Consider the following 17,762-nt stretch of genomic DNA (forward strand, 5'->3'; position numbering starts at 1 on the left):
ACCACCATGAGCACTGAATGAACTGGGACGATCAGACGGCACAGTCAGGCATCCACGAGCAGGACGGATGAGCCTGAGGACGGAGATTACAGCAGGCGCTCAGCTCACACAGCTTTATTGCCTATGCATATAAGGATGTGGATTTCACAACATCTACAAGACAGCATTTCTGCTCAGATTTTGACAAACGCACATCATTTTAATGAGGGCAAAGTTGTTCTACACGGTTTGGAAACAAGTATATATAAAATATATATAAATTAAATATTACAAATATATATAAATTAATTTAAAATATTGTTTATAGTAATAAGTAATATTTAAAATAAATTAATTAAATAAATGATTAAAATATTTGCACACATATTTAAAATGTATATATATGTATATAATATGCATATTAAAATATTTATTTACTTTAAATATTATTTATTATTTCAATATAAATATATTCAGAATAAACATAATTTGTTTATAATTTCACCTATTCTAACTGATGTTTCCGAGACTATTACAAGAAATTCTTCAATAGAACTGCAACTTCAACAAACCTTCATCTATTTCAGCCAGCTATACAGTTTTTCTTTTTTTTTGGTGACCTATGACACAAAGTGCAACAACAATGTTCAATTTATCACTGAAGAACTCATGCTTAAAGTTTGAAAGATACAAAAACAACCACCGCAAGATGCAGTGACAGCGCATCGCTGAACCAGTAGGGCAAGTGACACTTCTGTCAAATGGCCTGAAACTCTGTCACACTAGCAGTGGGACATTGGGTTCAGTATCAAAAAATAAACTTCAGGTTACCGCAGCACAAAATCATTTACAAGCATTTGTCCTGTCAGGTAAACAAGTATCGCGGATAGTAGCAGCCGAACCCTGACACTGAAGGCACATATACAAGATCCTTCTTCATGCAGACAATCATTCCAGCATAGACAGGGTCAAAGCATCATAAAATGAATACTAAGTTGCCAAACTTTGTATAAAAATTCTCATCTGTAGAGGAGAGAGGGGGTAACCTGGTCCACATTTTACTTTTGTTCCCTAGGCAAGAAAAAAATGAGACTGAGGAAAAATAAACACCTAATTTTATTTCAAGTATGTCTGCTATCAACTGAAATTAGACTAACATAATTTAGGGTTAGGCCATATGACGCAGAGGCAATTTGTTCTAAAACAGCCAAGAAAACAACAGTTTAGAATTTCACATGCTTCATTTAATAATCCATAGCACATGTTCTGTCAGGAAAACAAAACTGTTTTTATACACTGTAAATTTACCAACATTTAGTCATTTAGCAGATGCTTTTATCCAAAGCAACTTACAAATGAGGACAATGGAAGCAATCAAAATCAACAAAAGAGCAATGATATGCACGTGCTATAACAAGTCTCAGTTAGCTTAACACATTACTTGACATGTAATTATACACAAAAATATAAAAAATACATGTCTGGTCCAGTTCTGGTTATAGGCCAGTATATGATTTTCCAACATTTTTAATAATTTTTAGCCATTTATTTTAAATGTGTATGCGTATATTTTTCAGTAAATGCGTTTCTTTATTTAAATGATATGTTTAACCCAAAAAAAAAAAACCTTTTCAAATGTATGAACATTTTTGAGGAAACAATGTATATGATGTTAAATATTATTAAATATTATATAATTTTGAATATATAATTATAAAACATTATTGCATATTTTTAATTAATAATAATAATAATATTAAAACATTATTTATATAAATATTTAAAATAAAATAAATATTTAATATTAAAATATTTACTCAAATATGTATTTAAAATTAAACTTTTCAAATTTATGAACATTTTTGAGGAAACAATGTATATGATGTTAAATATTATTAATTATTATTAAATATTATATCATTTTGAATATATAATTATGAAACATTACTGCATATTTTTCATTAATAATAATATTAAAACATTATTTATATAAATATTTAAAATAACAAATATTTAATATTAAAATATTTACTCAAATATGTATTATTTAAAATATTTATTTACTTTAAATATTACTTATATAAATATAAATGAAATATTCAAAATAAATCACAATTTGTTTATACAAAGCTTTTCCGGGTTTGGAACAACATGGGGGTAAGTGATTAATGACAACATTTTCATTTTGGGGTGGAGTAACTCTTTAAGAAGCAAAATGATCAATTCCCTTCAAATCCCAGTTATTAATTTCTGTATATCGATGCAGAATCATTTGTGAAAGAATCACAATGCATCTGTGAATCAATTCCCCCAACCCTGTCCTCAAATGCCTGCTTGATTATTCACGCTGCATCAGAACTGAGAATATCTGCATAAACCCATACAGTGAATGAATTCCCACACTCCCAAGAAACATGTTCTCATACAGCTCAGCATCACTTTTTACAAACCGCTGCAAATGTGTGAACATATTTTAGGGCACGCTGACCTGGCATTACCTTTAATGATGGCGGCATTCGTTTTCCTGCCAAAATCACTGGCCTTTGACTCTCATGACTCATTTATAACGCAGCCCTCGTGCACTTCAAGAGAATGATAGCATCAGGAAGATGCCGAAAAATTGTGCCGTTTCCCAAAAGCATCATAGAAGTTATTGATGTAGACTGTATTGTGACACCACTGCTGGCGAATCACCCTCAAGTCAAACGACGAACATCATAAGCTGACAATCATGAGATGAGTGGCGTCGTCTTCTGAGGTTTCCTCAGCCGTGTCGCCGCAAAAGACGCCGCCATTGACTTTTATAGCTAAAAGCATTACAGCATTACACCTCAATCTGTTCAAGTCCCTGGGGCTCGGCAACAGTTTGCGCGAGAAACATAAAAAGTGAAGCGAATCTCATCTCAAAGAGGACTGCGAGCAGCAGGTCAAGATGAATACTGATCACAGAGAGTCAGAAAAAAAGCATCCGGGCTCAAAGCAAGCACCTGATTAACGGTTAGCGACAAATGCTTGAATTACCTTAAAAAAGAACGTTTGCAACTGACGACAAAACAAAAAGGATTACGCAGACATCTCTTGAGACACCAAAATCCATTTGTTTGTTGAACACAAGCTATTTGTGCTCTGATAATGCATGCTGGTGCAAAGGCCTCGCTTTGTTTACACGGTTTCTTGCAGCACTTTGTGTCAAACTTGTGACAGAGATACAACAGAAGTGTGAACAATAGTGTAATCTAGAGTGAACTCCATCATGTCGGCTTGAATCGAAAGGGCATGAAAGTAAATTACCATAATTATAATCACGAGCAGTTAAATTGCTCTTGCTGCTTTTCTGACATTAAACGGAACACGGTGTTATAAAGACGGGAGATGCTTGAAAGGCAGTGTTCAAAAGACATCTATTATGTGATTTTTAAGTTTATCCTCTCACCTTTTTGTATTTTCCTGACGTTGTGTGAACGGGACAATTAGATAATGCGTTTCCCTGTAGTGCGAAGTGCTTTTTCTTTCATTGTGCATTGAAATAATGGAAGGATGCTGTGGTACAGAGTGTGCATTAAACATACCCAGATATACTTCAACAACAATCAAACACTATGTCCTGTTTTATAGCGTTATGTGCATTATAGATCAAATTGAGCACTCTCAATATGAAAACACTCACCAATTTTGCGCCAAGACTGAGAACAGATGAAATCTAGCGCTTTATCTTTAAGGGTGACCGAGACTTTGCCTGAATCGACATCTTTTGTTGGTGCTGGAACAACATTCCTGTCAAACAAGCTTAACCTTAATTCAAACAATTAAAGGTGCTGCGCATAAAATGTGTCTTGAGGTGTCACCTGCAAAATAAAGTCCCATAATCGCTCTCTGCCTGTCAGTCAGCTTCACACCCAGGTTTTTCAGGGAGGGTATTCGGCTGAATGGATGAAGACAGGTTAAATCAATAGCTAAGTCTAGCAAAATGGCTTACAGCACCTTTAAGACTCCTAAAACAGAGAGAAATGATTGATTCATAAATCCTCAAGTATATGATTTGGGCTTTACCACTTGTAATTTATGGAGACTGTAGAGAAAAGGCGGAAAATCAAGGGAGGAAGAAGACGATAAGGAGGATAAAGAGGATCAGATGTGAAAACAAGAGCACATAAATTTTTAAACAAATCACCTCTAGGAAAAATAATCCAGGATAGAGATGTGAGAAAATAGGCATTCCAGTGAAATCATTTGTGAGATGTTGACCCAATCACAAACCCTGCTGCATCTACTGGCATTTTTCAAATTATGAAAGCAGAATAAAAATAAAAACCTGTAAAAAAAATCCTAATTGGTAAGACATTCCTGTGATATCAATGTCATATACAAACATCAACCACAATACTTTACTGACGCAGTCATGAACAATTCAGTCTGTGTGGTGAATTGAGTCTAGAAAGCAGCTCTATCGGCTGAAAGAACTTTTAGTTTTATTCTATTCAAGTACCTGAACAAAAATCTATCAAAAATGACGTCACCTCAATGTTATTTGACCTTTGATGCTTTTTAAAATGTCAGTAAATACACTACCTTTCAAAAGTTTGTGGCCAGTATTTTTGGAAGAGGTCTCTTCTGCTCATTAAGGCTGCATATATTTGATCAAAACCACAGTAAAATTGTGAAATATTATTACTATGTAAAATATCTGATTTATATTTGAGTAGGTTATAAAATATAATTTATTCCTGTGATGCAAAGCTGAATTTTCAGCATCATTACTCCAGTCTTCAGTGTCACATGATCCTTCAGAAATTATTCTAATATACCGATTTGCTGCTCAAGAAATATTTCATATTATTATCAATGTTGAAAACTTAATTCTGTTGTGCTGCTTAATATCTTTGAGGAAAGATCATTATTTCAGGATTATTTGGTGTGTAGAAATATTAAAAGAACTGCATTTATTTGAAATCTTTTCTAACAATCTTGTAACAATGTAAAAGCCTTTGTCACTTTTGATCAATTTAATGCATCCTTGCTGAAAAAAGTGAAATTTCTTTCAAACAAACCAAAAAAAAAAAAAACATATCCTACTGAACCAAACCAGTTGATTAGCATATCTACACAAATGTTCAGTTACAGGTTTTTATATGTTTTTGATTCATCAGGCATTTTAAAAAGCTATCCATTGGGGTCCTTGGTGTACTTAACTCAACAGGCAAACTGAGTAGTTTATGACAGCTTAAAATAAAGCATGACAGAAAATGTACAACCCAGTCCGTCAAAGTGACAGTTAATGACTATTTGTAGCGCACACACACTCTCTATTCTAAATTTAAACATTCTTACAGCCACAGATTACGAATTTGCATTATGATAATAAACAAATTAGTAAAGTCATTGTGTTGCTTGAAAAACCTGACTAAACCCATTCCAAATGACTTGATGAAGCTGTTTAGAATGAGTCACTGGCTGGACAAAAAAATAAAATAAAAAATAAAACCTGGTTGCAGCTCAAGGCCCTTTGGAATTCAAAGCCCTGAGGCAACAGCCAAATCGGTCCTATGGTTAATCCGAGCTTGTGTGTCCCACATGGACATTACAGCTCAATGTGTTTGTGCACGTGTGCCAAATGCTGAATCCTATCTCAGACAAGGCTAAATATTTCATATAGGCTCATAATTCACACTATCCATGAAAATTCTTAAGTATAATAATTCCTAAATATATTACATTTATTTTTTAGTTATATTCTATGCAACAGATGTCATGTACATACAATGTATAAAAGTTAAAAAAGGGAAAAAATGCATTAAATTAATGCAATAGTGTTACAATCATTATCTGCCACACTATGTAAATGCATTGTAAACAAATAAAAATGGGAAAACAATCTATGCAATTTTAATGTTTAAATCGTTATCGGCCACATTATGCAACTGCATAATAAAAAAAAGAAATTAAAAAATGAGAAAACAATGCATCCAATTTTAATGTTACAACCATTATAAGCCACACTATGTAAACGTATTATATAAAAGTGGAAAGAAAAGAATGCAATTTTAGTGTTATCATTATCAGCCGCAATCCACCACATATTGACAATGTCACAAAGCTTTTACTGAACTTTTTTTTAAAAATCACTGTTTTATGCGCCTACAATGTTTCAGTGGACTAAAAGAAAGACAATGCACCTGAATTGTTTGAGCAGCACAAGCACTGGAATACATAATGCGCAATGTTCGACAAGGAGTATATAATGCACTACCATGTCTCTCCCATAATGCATTTGTTTAAGGGCAGAACCTCATGAACCTCAGCATGAATGTTTGTGACCAGCAGCAATCTGACAGCTATTATAGTAGTTTCACAAAACAGTTTATATACGCACGTATTTGTGCTCATGCACACACACAAATGCACAAAGTGACGGCTTTGGAGTCATCTCAACTACCTAGTGAGTGTTTGTCATCACGCACAACAATAGCAATTACCCATGAATGATTTGCAGTGCAATGCAATGCCTTGTTGCCAGGCAACACTCATGTTAATGAAGAAAGCCCTTTCTCTAAATAAAAAAGTATAGGCCACGTTATTCGGCCGACAGAAGGGGGGCTTGAAAACGAGCTGGATCACAGAGATTCGGCCGTGATGCTCAAGCAGCTGAAAACAGATGTATGTAAGGTGCTGAGGGTTGTGCTTTTGAATGCTAAAGACCAGGATCCAGCCTCAGAGGGTTTCAAGAACAACACTGAATGTTAATAGGTACTTGGGTTTTCCTAAGTACGCTTAATTTTCATTAAGCACTGATTTCTCTCTAAACTAGGTAAGGGCGCTCTGGGCCCAGAGGTTTTACACTGGTACTCAGCATTGATGTATATATTGTCAGGAGACCATATTGTAGATACCTGATCGCAACACTTATTTTCATTTGAGTCAATCAAACGGCACTATAGAGATAATTACCGTAATGTTTGCACTCAGAGTTCACGGCACTTATAGTCCAGTTAATGACCCCCTATTGTACCTCATTTCTGTTCATTTAGGATACTTACGATGGAAATTAAAGGTAAATGATACAAAATGAGAAGCAGGGTATGCTGAACACACCAAACAATCTCTCTGCTAAGTACCTTATATATTAAAAGGCCATTGTGCCAAATGAACTTGCATGACCTATTGACATCTCAGTGGAATAGTTCACCCAAAAATCAAAATTCACTTTCATGTCTTTCCAAACCTGAGTGACTTCACTGCATGGAACACAAAAGGAGAAATCTTTATTGGTCACTCTATTGCATGCAATTACCATGAGTAAAAATAATATTAAAACATATTAGGGGTAGACTGATTATTGGCCTGGCCGATTATCGGTGCTTATATTAAGCATTTTATGGTTATCGATTTTTGGTCATTTTCAAAATCGATTTGCCAATAAAATTATTTAAAAGCATTTAAAGAACGTTTTCTGTCAGAGCCCTTGTTATTCTTAATTTTGACATTAATTGTCATTTTTACACCAGACATACATATCGGTTAAAATATCAGTTATCCATCTATTATCTGTAATAATCGGTATCGACCCTGAAAAACACATTTTGGTCGACCCCAAAAACATATTAGTATGAATTAGTCCCCTAAGGCACTCAAGCTTTAAAAAGCATGCCAAAGCATCCTAAAACATCATGAAAGCAGTCCACAGGACTTACTATATACAAAGTCTTCTGAAGCTCTGAGATTAATAAAAAAACAAAAGATATTGCATGACTTCAGAGGACATGGCACATAGTGTCATATAGTGCATATGGTTTTATTTGGTCATTTTGGAGCTTTCAAGACCCGGTCATCATTCACTTTCATTATAAAAAAACAGTGACCAGGATATTCTTCAAAAATTCTATTAAAGAGAAAGTCATAATAGGATGGGTTAGAAATGGCAAAAATTTGAGTAAATAATACATTTTATTTTGGGGTGAATTATTCTTTAAATCTTAATGCTTTTGCTACGATAAACATGCAAATGTATATTTTGAACAAGTGTGGAAGACCTTCTTAAGGCGTAGAGACGACTTTCCTCTCATTTCCTACCCCATCCATTTCTGACACCTGCAAAATTCTTATTATGATTGTGCATGCTGATATATAAAGCGTGCATAAAGCCTTCTAGGAGGTGTGGACCTACATTAACCTCAATGTTCAACATCCCCTTAACTTAGAACATAATGATAGCTGAAGTAATTTTTTCCTCATGTCCAAACCAGGATCCACAAATAAATTAGAATCAGTCACAGGACTTCTCAATATCTGGCACATAATTCTAAATGCTATGCATAAATTAAATTAAAAGGAAATGCAAAAGCAGCAAATAGAAAAACACAGAAAAAACATCTCACAGAAACGCATCATCTAAAAGAAACCACTGTAATCGATCATTATCACTGTGCAATGCATGATAACACCTGTTTCACATTTGTTGCCCTCTTTTACACCAAATCCTCCTGTCTTTCAGTCAGCCAGCCCTTTCAGTGCAATAACTAACTGCAAGAATGTGACATTTCACTCTCTGCCCTCAGCTGCATTTATTATGTAATTTCTTTATTTGAACAAGGTATTTATTCATATAAGACCACAGCTAAGGCGTAGCTACAGTGCCAATGGAATGAAGTGGGAAATATTAAATAACAGAAATGCTCAACATGCTTTAGCCAACACATGCCACCGATAAAACAAACCATTTTAATGCAAAGCTTCTTAATTAAGCTCATCAGCGTAGCTCAGAACTTGCTGCTTGTCAATCTACATTCAATCAATTTCAAATGTGGTGATCATGTTTTAATTTAATAAAACCAGCCCATAAAGGATGACTATTTTCATAAATTCAGTTTTCTTTGGATTAGAGATGATTACTTTTCTCACTGAGAAATGGCAAACATTATTGAACATGTTCTCATTTTAAAGTTACAATTCCCTCACTGCTGGCAGAAATTCATGTAGCCTTAGTTGTACATTTGTGCAATTACAGTTTGACTTGGTCAAGAACTGAGTGAGAGAGCCTGTGCACTCTTGTAATGTCTTTTGAGAAGTAGCCATTTGACAGTCATTTTTTATTTTTACTGCATTCATAAATGTAATTGCATGTTTCAATATATAGATTTTTCAGCTGCAAATGGTTTCAAGGGGGAAAAACCTACACTGAACCAGCAAAAACTGAGAAGTGTCTTGTCAACAAAGGAGTAGTCTAAAGGGGGAAACAAAAATCAATGGCCCTGTATAGCTCATGTCGAGCAACATTTTCCTATAGACCAACAGTGCTTGAACTTCAGTTTGCCACAACTTTCAACTGCAAAAGAAGATTATACCATGGTAACTTACAGTGGTGAAGTTTAGAGGGAAGCATTCCTCCCCTCTGAAGGTGCACTGCAAGAGCATGTCGTTGACATCATGGCCCGTGCGGTTGTAGAAATCCGTCATGTTGAACTGCTTGGGCTTGTAGTTGACAAAATTAGCCTTCTCCTTCAACAAAGCGAGGACTTCCGGCTCGGCCAGGTGAGGGTTAGCAATCTGATAATTCTCGTTGAGCAATGCCAGCAGCTCCCCGACGTGATACAGATCGTTCTTTGTGATCTTCGAGAAACGGAACTCATTGAGGTTGCAGAAGGTGATGGCCGGAAAGGTGAGGTTGGGCGCCGCCACCTCGTCAAGTTTGGTGACGTGGGGGAACTCGAAGTAGTAGTACACTCTGTCCATGCACACAAACATCAGGAGACCCAAAGAGCCCATGAAGGACAGCGTCCATAAGACGCGACGGAACGTCATGTGGCCATAGGCGAATATGTGGCTCATGCCATGTAGTGTGGAGGAGTTGGCGAAAACTTGCAGGCTGGACGGCCTCACGCTTTCAATGCTGTCCTCAGAGTCTCCCTTCATGGCGGTCATTGGTATCCAGTGAGACAAATGGTAGAAAATGTGTAACGAGGCAAGTCTAAATGCTTGAAGGAGCAGCAAGTCTTTGAAGAGATTCTTTACGATTTCTCAAGGAGCTTTCCAGTTAGTGGCAGTCCTCACTCCATCCACGACCTCTTCCACCGTCTTTAAAAAAGCAGCTGTCATTCCATGCAGAACCAAACACAATGACAGCTCCAGAAAGACCAAGTCACATGAAAAGACAGGAGTGACGCCGTCCGGTTTCTGAGGGACAAAGCACAAAGAAGTGAAGGGAAACCAAAATACACTGATGGAAATGAAAGATCTTGCCTTGGCGAGAGCAGCTGATTGGAGTGTGCCTCCTCCAGTCGGCACAGAATGGCTTTACATCGCTATGACAATGGCATGGAATGAATTAGTGAATGGGAAGATTACAAGCGCCGAGCGTCTGTTGCTTGTCGCCAGCTACGTCCCCCTGCGCCACTCCCCTGCTGAAAATCAAGGGTCATAGACCTCCTCTCCTAGCCCACCTCTGCGTTTGACAGCCTCAGCTGGGTTCCTCGTCTCTCCTGGATTCACGGCGAGCCGTGGCAAGCACTGCCTCCTGATGTTTTGGAAAGCCAACGTGGTGGTCTCGCCCCGGACAGCGAATGTTTCTTCCTCCAGATCTGGAAATGAGGATTAATGCACCTCTGCCGGCTGCCTGCCACCCCTCCTCGCTCCCCGTTGCTCTTTAGTAGTCAGGATCCATCCCACTGCTGAGCGTCTGCTTCACCACAGCCTCTCCGTGTGTGTGCGCGAGAAACATGGGGGGAGGGTGCTAGCGGGGCTTGGGGTGCTTCGACTCTGGGTTTCATATGATAGGAAAAGCTCTCAATGTGCAATGCTGTATTTCAGCTACAGGTAGTTGCAGAGAAGCAACCATCTACGCCATGTGATTGTATCCGAGGAGGTTGGTTTTGCAGGGAAGCACATGCTCATTTTCCCCACTAAACCTGCATATTAATGTAGCTGGAGTTTGACAAGAGATTGGAGAGGATTTTGTATCTTTCTGAGTGGTAACGGACATGTCCGTCATTAGAGATCAACTTGATTTATGGACTGAGGTTCAATCAATGTGCATTGTTTTTTGGGGGGGTTAATAGTTCAGGGATCACTTGCAAATCCAGCCTTAAGTGACATGCGATTACGGCTGCTATAATTCTCAAGGGAGATAAATTACCATAACAATAGGTGAACGGCCAGGGATAGAGATCCTTCTCAACCAAATTAAATCAATATCCAATCAATGTCCCAAGAGGAGGTTGGGACTTAAAGACATAATGCTTTATATTAATATTTATTTGTTGAGGGGTCTCTTTTTTTAAAATACATGCAATTCAGTTGACGTCAAATTTTGTTTGCGGTCCAATAGAAAATAAAAATAGCTTTCAGAACTGTTCACAGAGCCCAGATGGAGTTTGTGTGTATGCATTCATATTCTGACTTTTGCAAATATTGTAATGTCTGGATCCTGTTTACAGGCTCTCCATTATAGCAAATATGCTGAGCATGAGGATTAGCATATTACAATATTATACAGCATATTTCTACATGTAAATTACTGTGAACGGCATTCTGTGAATCGGTTGTTATGTTTCGACTCAGCAAGCTTGCCATGTGTAGGTTGCACATCCAAAACAAGTCTTTGAATAAAAGGCAGACGGATAATGCAACAACTAAAACCGGTTTATATTTCACATACCTCTGCATGATTGATTACCAGACATTCCCGGATGCGACAGATGTGGTTTAGCTATTTGTTAACAAGGCAAAATACAAGAGCAGTACTTTTGAGATGCACTATTAAGAATGAAGAGCAAAAGATGGAAAAACAGTGTTACTAAACTAGATTTAATTTTAAAGCAGGACTTTAAAAGGAGGAGAATCACATTATCAGAGAGTGGGCGCTGCCTCCCACATACAAACATCACCATTGAGCTTTTAACATGCCACTGGCCTGACCAAATGTGCTAATCGCTTTATTTCCACTGTTGCGCTCTGGGAGATAGCGATTGGTGTTTTGAGTATGTTCCTACTTTCACCTGAGGGCTGAATGAATAAAAGATTGTACATGGTGACCAGTGATCGACAGCTGAAATCACACAATGACATGAGCTGAGTCACCAACAAAACCACCATGAAACTAATTTGCTCAATGAAAACGTAAAAAAATAAATAAACTATTAGCTGGTTTTAGCCATTATTGGCAGGAAATCACTTGCAGGCTTTTTGTCTAATTGTTTATTGGTCTCCTGCATCGATCTGGAGAATTTTTGCTTCGACTTGCTATAACAATGCAGTTTTGAGAGCTTTCTTACTCACTTGACCCGTTTCTTAACCATTTATCTCTTAGCCAACCATCATCTGTGGATTTGCTTAACCGTTTTGGGTCATTATCCTGTTGCAGGCTTTCCACATATTGCTGTTTCAATTGCTTTCACTTCAGTTTAAGACAGATGAATAATACCTGGAACATCACTAGACAATTAAATTAACTTGGGAAGATGCAGAAGACGTTTTTAGACTGGAACAGAACTGAATTCAGAATTGAAGAAGAGGCTCCCTGTAAACTGGCCACACACTAAAAGAAGTTAAACTGAAATTACAGGAAGTGAAAATTAAGTGTTCGTCCAACCTGGTCTAAAAATTATTAAAGGAGTAGTTCAATTCCAGAATGAAAATTTCCTAATTATTTACTCACCCCCATGTTACATCATATGTGGTTAAACAGTATATAGGCCTACATTTACATTTTTTTTTAGAAAATGACCAATCGTTTCACCAGATAAGACCTTTATTCCTCAGCTGGGATCATAGAGCCCTTTGAAGCTGCACTGAAACTGCAATTTGGACCTTCAACCCGTTGGCCACGATTGAAACCCACTATATGGAGAAAAATCCTGAAATGTTTTCCTCAAAAACCTTAATTTGTTTTCAACTGAAGCAGTGTTAATTTCGTCAAAAAAGACGAAAAATATTCGTCAACAAACCTTTTTTCTGTGACTAAGACGAGACGTTGACGAGCTAAAACATTCAAAATACATCCTATAGGTCCAGTTAACTGTCTTGCCTTTCAAAATGTGCGTCTCCGTCATTGGAAAAGGGGCATTTTCTTATCTAGTCTCAGTATGGCATAGTATGAATAGTTAATACCTAGAACACCAGAAGACAATTAAATTAACTTGGGAAGATGCAGAAGACAATGGCAGTAGAATATGCAACAAAACTGAATTCAGAATCGAAGAAGGGGCGGCGTTTCCGTATGGCAGTCGCCATACCCTAGCCCAGTCAAAATTATCCAAACTTCCTATCTCTATAATATTTCATTAATATCATTTTAAATCAGTGCTATTGGTCTTCCTTATGTGAAGTGACAGTGAAGTGACATTCAGCCAAGTATGGTGACCCATACTCGGAATTCGTGCTCTGCATTTAACCCATCCAACGTGCACACACACAGCAGTGAACACACACACACCGTGAACACACACACACCGTGAACACACACACACCGTGAACACACACCCGGAGCAGTGGGCAGCCATTTTATGCTGCAGCGCCCGGGGAGCAGTTGGGGGTTCGGTGCCTTGCTCAAGGGCACCTCAGTCATGGTATTGAGGGTGGAGAGAGCGCTGGACACTCACTCCCCCCACCTACAATTCCTGCCGGCCGGAGACTCGAACCCGCAACCTTCGGATTACAAGTCCGACTCTCTAACCATTAGGCCACGACTTCCCCTGAAGTCGTGTTTATGTCTGTTTGAGGGCTTTATAAATATTTAACCAATAAAAAGCAATTAAAAGAGCTTGTCAGTAAAACTTCGTAACGCCATTGGATCCTAAAACTATCAGCAAAACCTTGTAACTTCACCCCGCGTCCATTCAGAATGAAGCGTGGAGAAGACAGATCTCTGCTTGTTCATAATGCAAGGGTAAATAAATTACTTATGTTTGAATGAGATCAGCGTTTTCTTTACTTAAACACTATGTCTGGCTAATTAAAGGCAATTTTTTTGTTTGTTTGAAGAGTGGAGAAGAGTTACATTTGCCATCTAGTTGTAGCCAATATACATTTGTACGTTTTAAATATCCTGTGCATATAGCGCTTCATATCAGAGATTTTGGCCAAGTGTATTAAACAACAAGAAAAGCTAAGCACCCATATAGCTATAATAAACGTTATAACCTTTAACATTAGTTGATGAAAGCGTAATGCGATGCACTCAGATACAGCCGTTCTAAAGACAAACAAAGCACAGATCTCCGTCATTCGCTGGTCAAAAACCTTGTTAACTACATTTGAGCTTGATTTTCATATAATGTTAAGTGCAAGTGTCTGATAAAACCACAATACCAACTCCAAAGACGCAGTGCTTAATATATATATATATATTTTTTTTTTTGTGTAGTTGATTATTTTAGTTTTTCAGACTCAACAAACTGTATAAGATGTATAGAGCACAACTCATTTCTTGACAGACTTTCCCTCCTTACACTTTTAATTACACTTAAATTACACTTTTTGCTCTTATATATTAATTTCTTTTTGAATTCTACTCACTACATTAAAATTGTAGTCAAATTGCAATTCTGCATCCTGTTCAAATTCAGGAATTTAACCAGAATATGAAAAGCATTCTCAATAAATTACAAATGGAGCACATTTCTGCTATGTAATATGTATTTGAGGGAACATAGGAACACACAATGATTGATTTGTTTGACATATGATCAATATTTTAAGAGCTTCCTTCAACACAACCACGTATGCACTTGACATCTGTCAAGAAAAGCACAACAGCATGCCAATGCTGAGAGCTTGGCACAAACCATGAGATTTCTCCTTCAGGGAGTTGACCTCTGGTCGTAAGAGGCCATGAGGAACAGGCTTACTGTCATTCATAAACCGGTTTACACTCTAGCCAACCTGCTATGACTCCTCTTTTCCTGCTTTTGAAGAACAATGCAACAATTAAGAGATAATTCACCCCAAAATGAAAATGCTTTAAAAATTTGGAAAGATTTGCATTACATTTGGATGGAAACCCAGCTACTGATGAACTGAAAATGTTATGTTTGAATAGGAAATTAATTAGATACGTTGGAGAAGTTAAATCTTAGTCTATGAAAAGTCTTACTCTATGACTCTTAGTTTCTGAAAATCCTGCAACGAATTGTGCCTTGTTTTTAGACTAATCCGCACTAAAATGAACTGAACAAAGGACCAAGTTCTTACTGACGTGGTCTGGCACTTCATTATGTTCATCAAATAAAGTTTATCGTTTTGTTTCTGTGTAGATCTGCATTTGTCGCTCTTGTCATTTACCTACTATGTGCACGAATCAGTGGGCATGGCTAAAGATGAAGAGATGTACAAGCAGGTATTGATCTTCTTCTGCGGAGGTGATGTTTAGCCACACTATTACATCATAAAGTGGCATATTCCACAACCTGTCGTTTTGGCATATCTCCTTCAATATAAGCTGTTATTATTCTAACAAGAAAGTTTAAAGTTCTGAAACTTACAGAATGTTTTTATCCCACAATGACCTCTTATTTGTCAAATGATCAAGGGAATTTTGATTTCTCAGTTCATGACCCCTTTAAAATTCAGTCTGCTACCAATTAATTATAATTATGTTCAAGTTAAGGCCAATAACTGTCAATTTAATCACAATTAAATATTGAATCTTGTGATAACCAATTTATATTGTAATCATTCAGTTTCATTATGTAAATTTTGAGCATTCTGTCTAACATCATCTTTTGTGTTCAGTGGAAGAAGAAAAAAAAAAACAGTATGGGATTGAAACAATGTAAATGACGACAGTTTTTTGCTAATACATTATGCTACATTAAATATATTCTGTATGCAGGAGCAAAAAGACTATCAGCTATCTGCGAATATGAAATCAAATAAATAAATAAATACATTCTTCCATCTAGATAAGCAATGACTGGAGAAAAAAGCGACACAGCAGAGAGCACACGTGGACATCCACACATATAAAAGCACATTCACCAGACACGTGTCATTTACCAGATAAAAAGGATGAACTGCCCATTGTTTTACAGGCTGTGGGAACACACTCAAAATCTCATTCAGCTGAGAATAATCGCTGAAGTCAGCTTAAACGCTGGAGTAAGACGAGCACACTCAAGTGCGATGCCTTAAGACAGATGCCACAGCTAATATGAAAGTGCAAGCATCTTAAAACTGAGACAGATTATATGTATTGCCATCTCATTTCGAACCAATGAACTGCCTGTAACAGGCAGAAGAGCATCAGGGGTGCTGAGACATGCTGTAAACACTGGAGGATCATGACGCTTTGCAGTTTTGCAGCAGCCTCTTGAGACTGTTTACTGAGAAGCGACGGTGAGCATAATGACACTGGCCACACTGCTTGACCCAGGAAATAAATCATCGGACATCTGCGGCCAATCTAATGCGATCTAAATCTGTGCGGCGACTAATGGCAGAACATGGCGGTATGATGAGCGTAGAGGATGTCCAAAACACCTCATTTACTTCATTCAGGATATTGGATCAGTGTTTTTGTTTGTTTATAATTGACTATAATAGCATGCCAGCTACCACTGCTATTTTCATGGCGAGAAACAAATGGGTAGGCTAAAATGCTAAAAAAAAAAAGAGTTTATCATTGATGACAGATCTAAAAGTAAATCTCTCCTCCCTTCATTAAAAATCTTTTCACATGGATCAAACCATGAGAGCCTATTAAAATATGCCTCAAATGTATTAGACTCTCGAATAAGGAGCATAAGCTGTTTGTTGAGTCAGTGTAGAACTGATCATGGCTATAAAGGTTATGTTACTCAAAGCTCTGGAATATGCAATTACATTAATAGAATATTTCATGGCATTGTTTATATGTTTTCACTTATGTCATTCCAATTATTTAATTTCATGGTACACAGAATGAAGAATTTCCACATTGTATAGCACACGCCAAACATGCGTTGTTTTATGGGATTTTTTTGTCCTTTCTTATCATATAGAAAAGAACTACATTTACACTTATGCATTTGGCAGATGGGTTTGTCCAATGTGACTTAGGCCCCGTTTACACTAGTGCGTTTTCTTTTTAAAACAACATTTTAGAATGAAAACAATCCCCGTTTACACTGGCGTTTCCGCTGCGTTTCAGAAACGATCTCAGTTTACACTACACAACCTGAAAACGCATGTCACGTGACCAGTCATGCAGGTACAACCACAGATATGTGTAGGTAGATTCCCTATTATTTAGATGGCATACTAAAATTAAACTTTAAGCTTTAAACAACATATTAATGAACACTATATATCATAATTAATACTACTATAACACTGTTCCTTCTACATTCTACAAAAGAACAAATAATTTGTAAAATGAATAAAAAAAAGAATAAAAAAAGGCATGAACATTAACACACAGACTGCATAATAGAATGCATTAACACTAATAATGAAGAGGTGGCATAGTAACAAGTTGTCACACACTGTACTGTAGGTTTGGTTGTGTTTCTTTCTTGCAAATTTCGAGGCTCATGTAAAAGAATGGCTGCTGTATACAAATAAAAGGCATAAAAGAAAGGATATACCTCTTTTCTTGAGAGTGGAGGGAAGCCTTAAACCTGCGGGTACACATCAGTCCTGTCGTACAATGACCTTGTCAGATCGGAGGGACTGTGAAATTGAAAATATCAAAAGGTCTTGTCCAGTAACAAAAACGTGAAATTGAACACAAGCTGGAATACCCTGCAGCACACAAATCACTGGTCACAAACTGGAAAGCTGAGAAAATTACTTAATTAGCAACTCTGTTTTTATAA

General features: G+C 37.0%; 1 protein-coding gene across 1 annotated transcript in view; it reads right to left on the bottom strand.

Annotated features, from left to right (window-relative positions):
- LOC306864944 (acid-sensing ion channel 1C-like) overlaps nucleotides 1-9,894 on the bottom strand; it is a gene marked incomplete at its 5' end in the record, with an annotated part of 76,776 nt that extends 66,882 nt beyond the window's left edge. The window contains one exon of the mRNA XM_079409258.1: nucleotides 9,331-9,894. Coding sequence (XP_079265384.1) covers nucleotides 9,331-9,894 — 564 coding nt within the window. The remainder of the gene's footprint in view (nucleotides 1-9,330) is intronic.
- Between the last annotated feature and the right edge of the window lie 7,868 nt (nucleotides 9,895-17,762).

Source organism: Barbus barbus, assembly GCF_936440315.1.
Source record: "Barbus barbus genome assembly, chromosome: 46".
Lineage (NCBI taxonomy): Eukaryota > Metazoa > Chordata > Actinopteri > Cypriniformes > Cyprinidae > Barbus > Barbus barbus.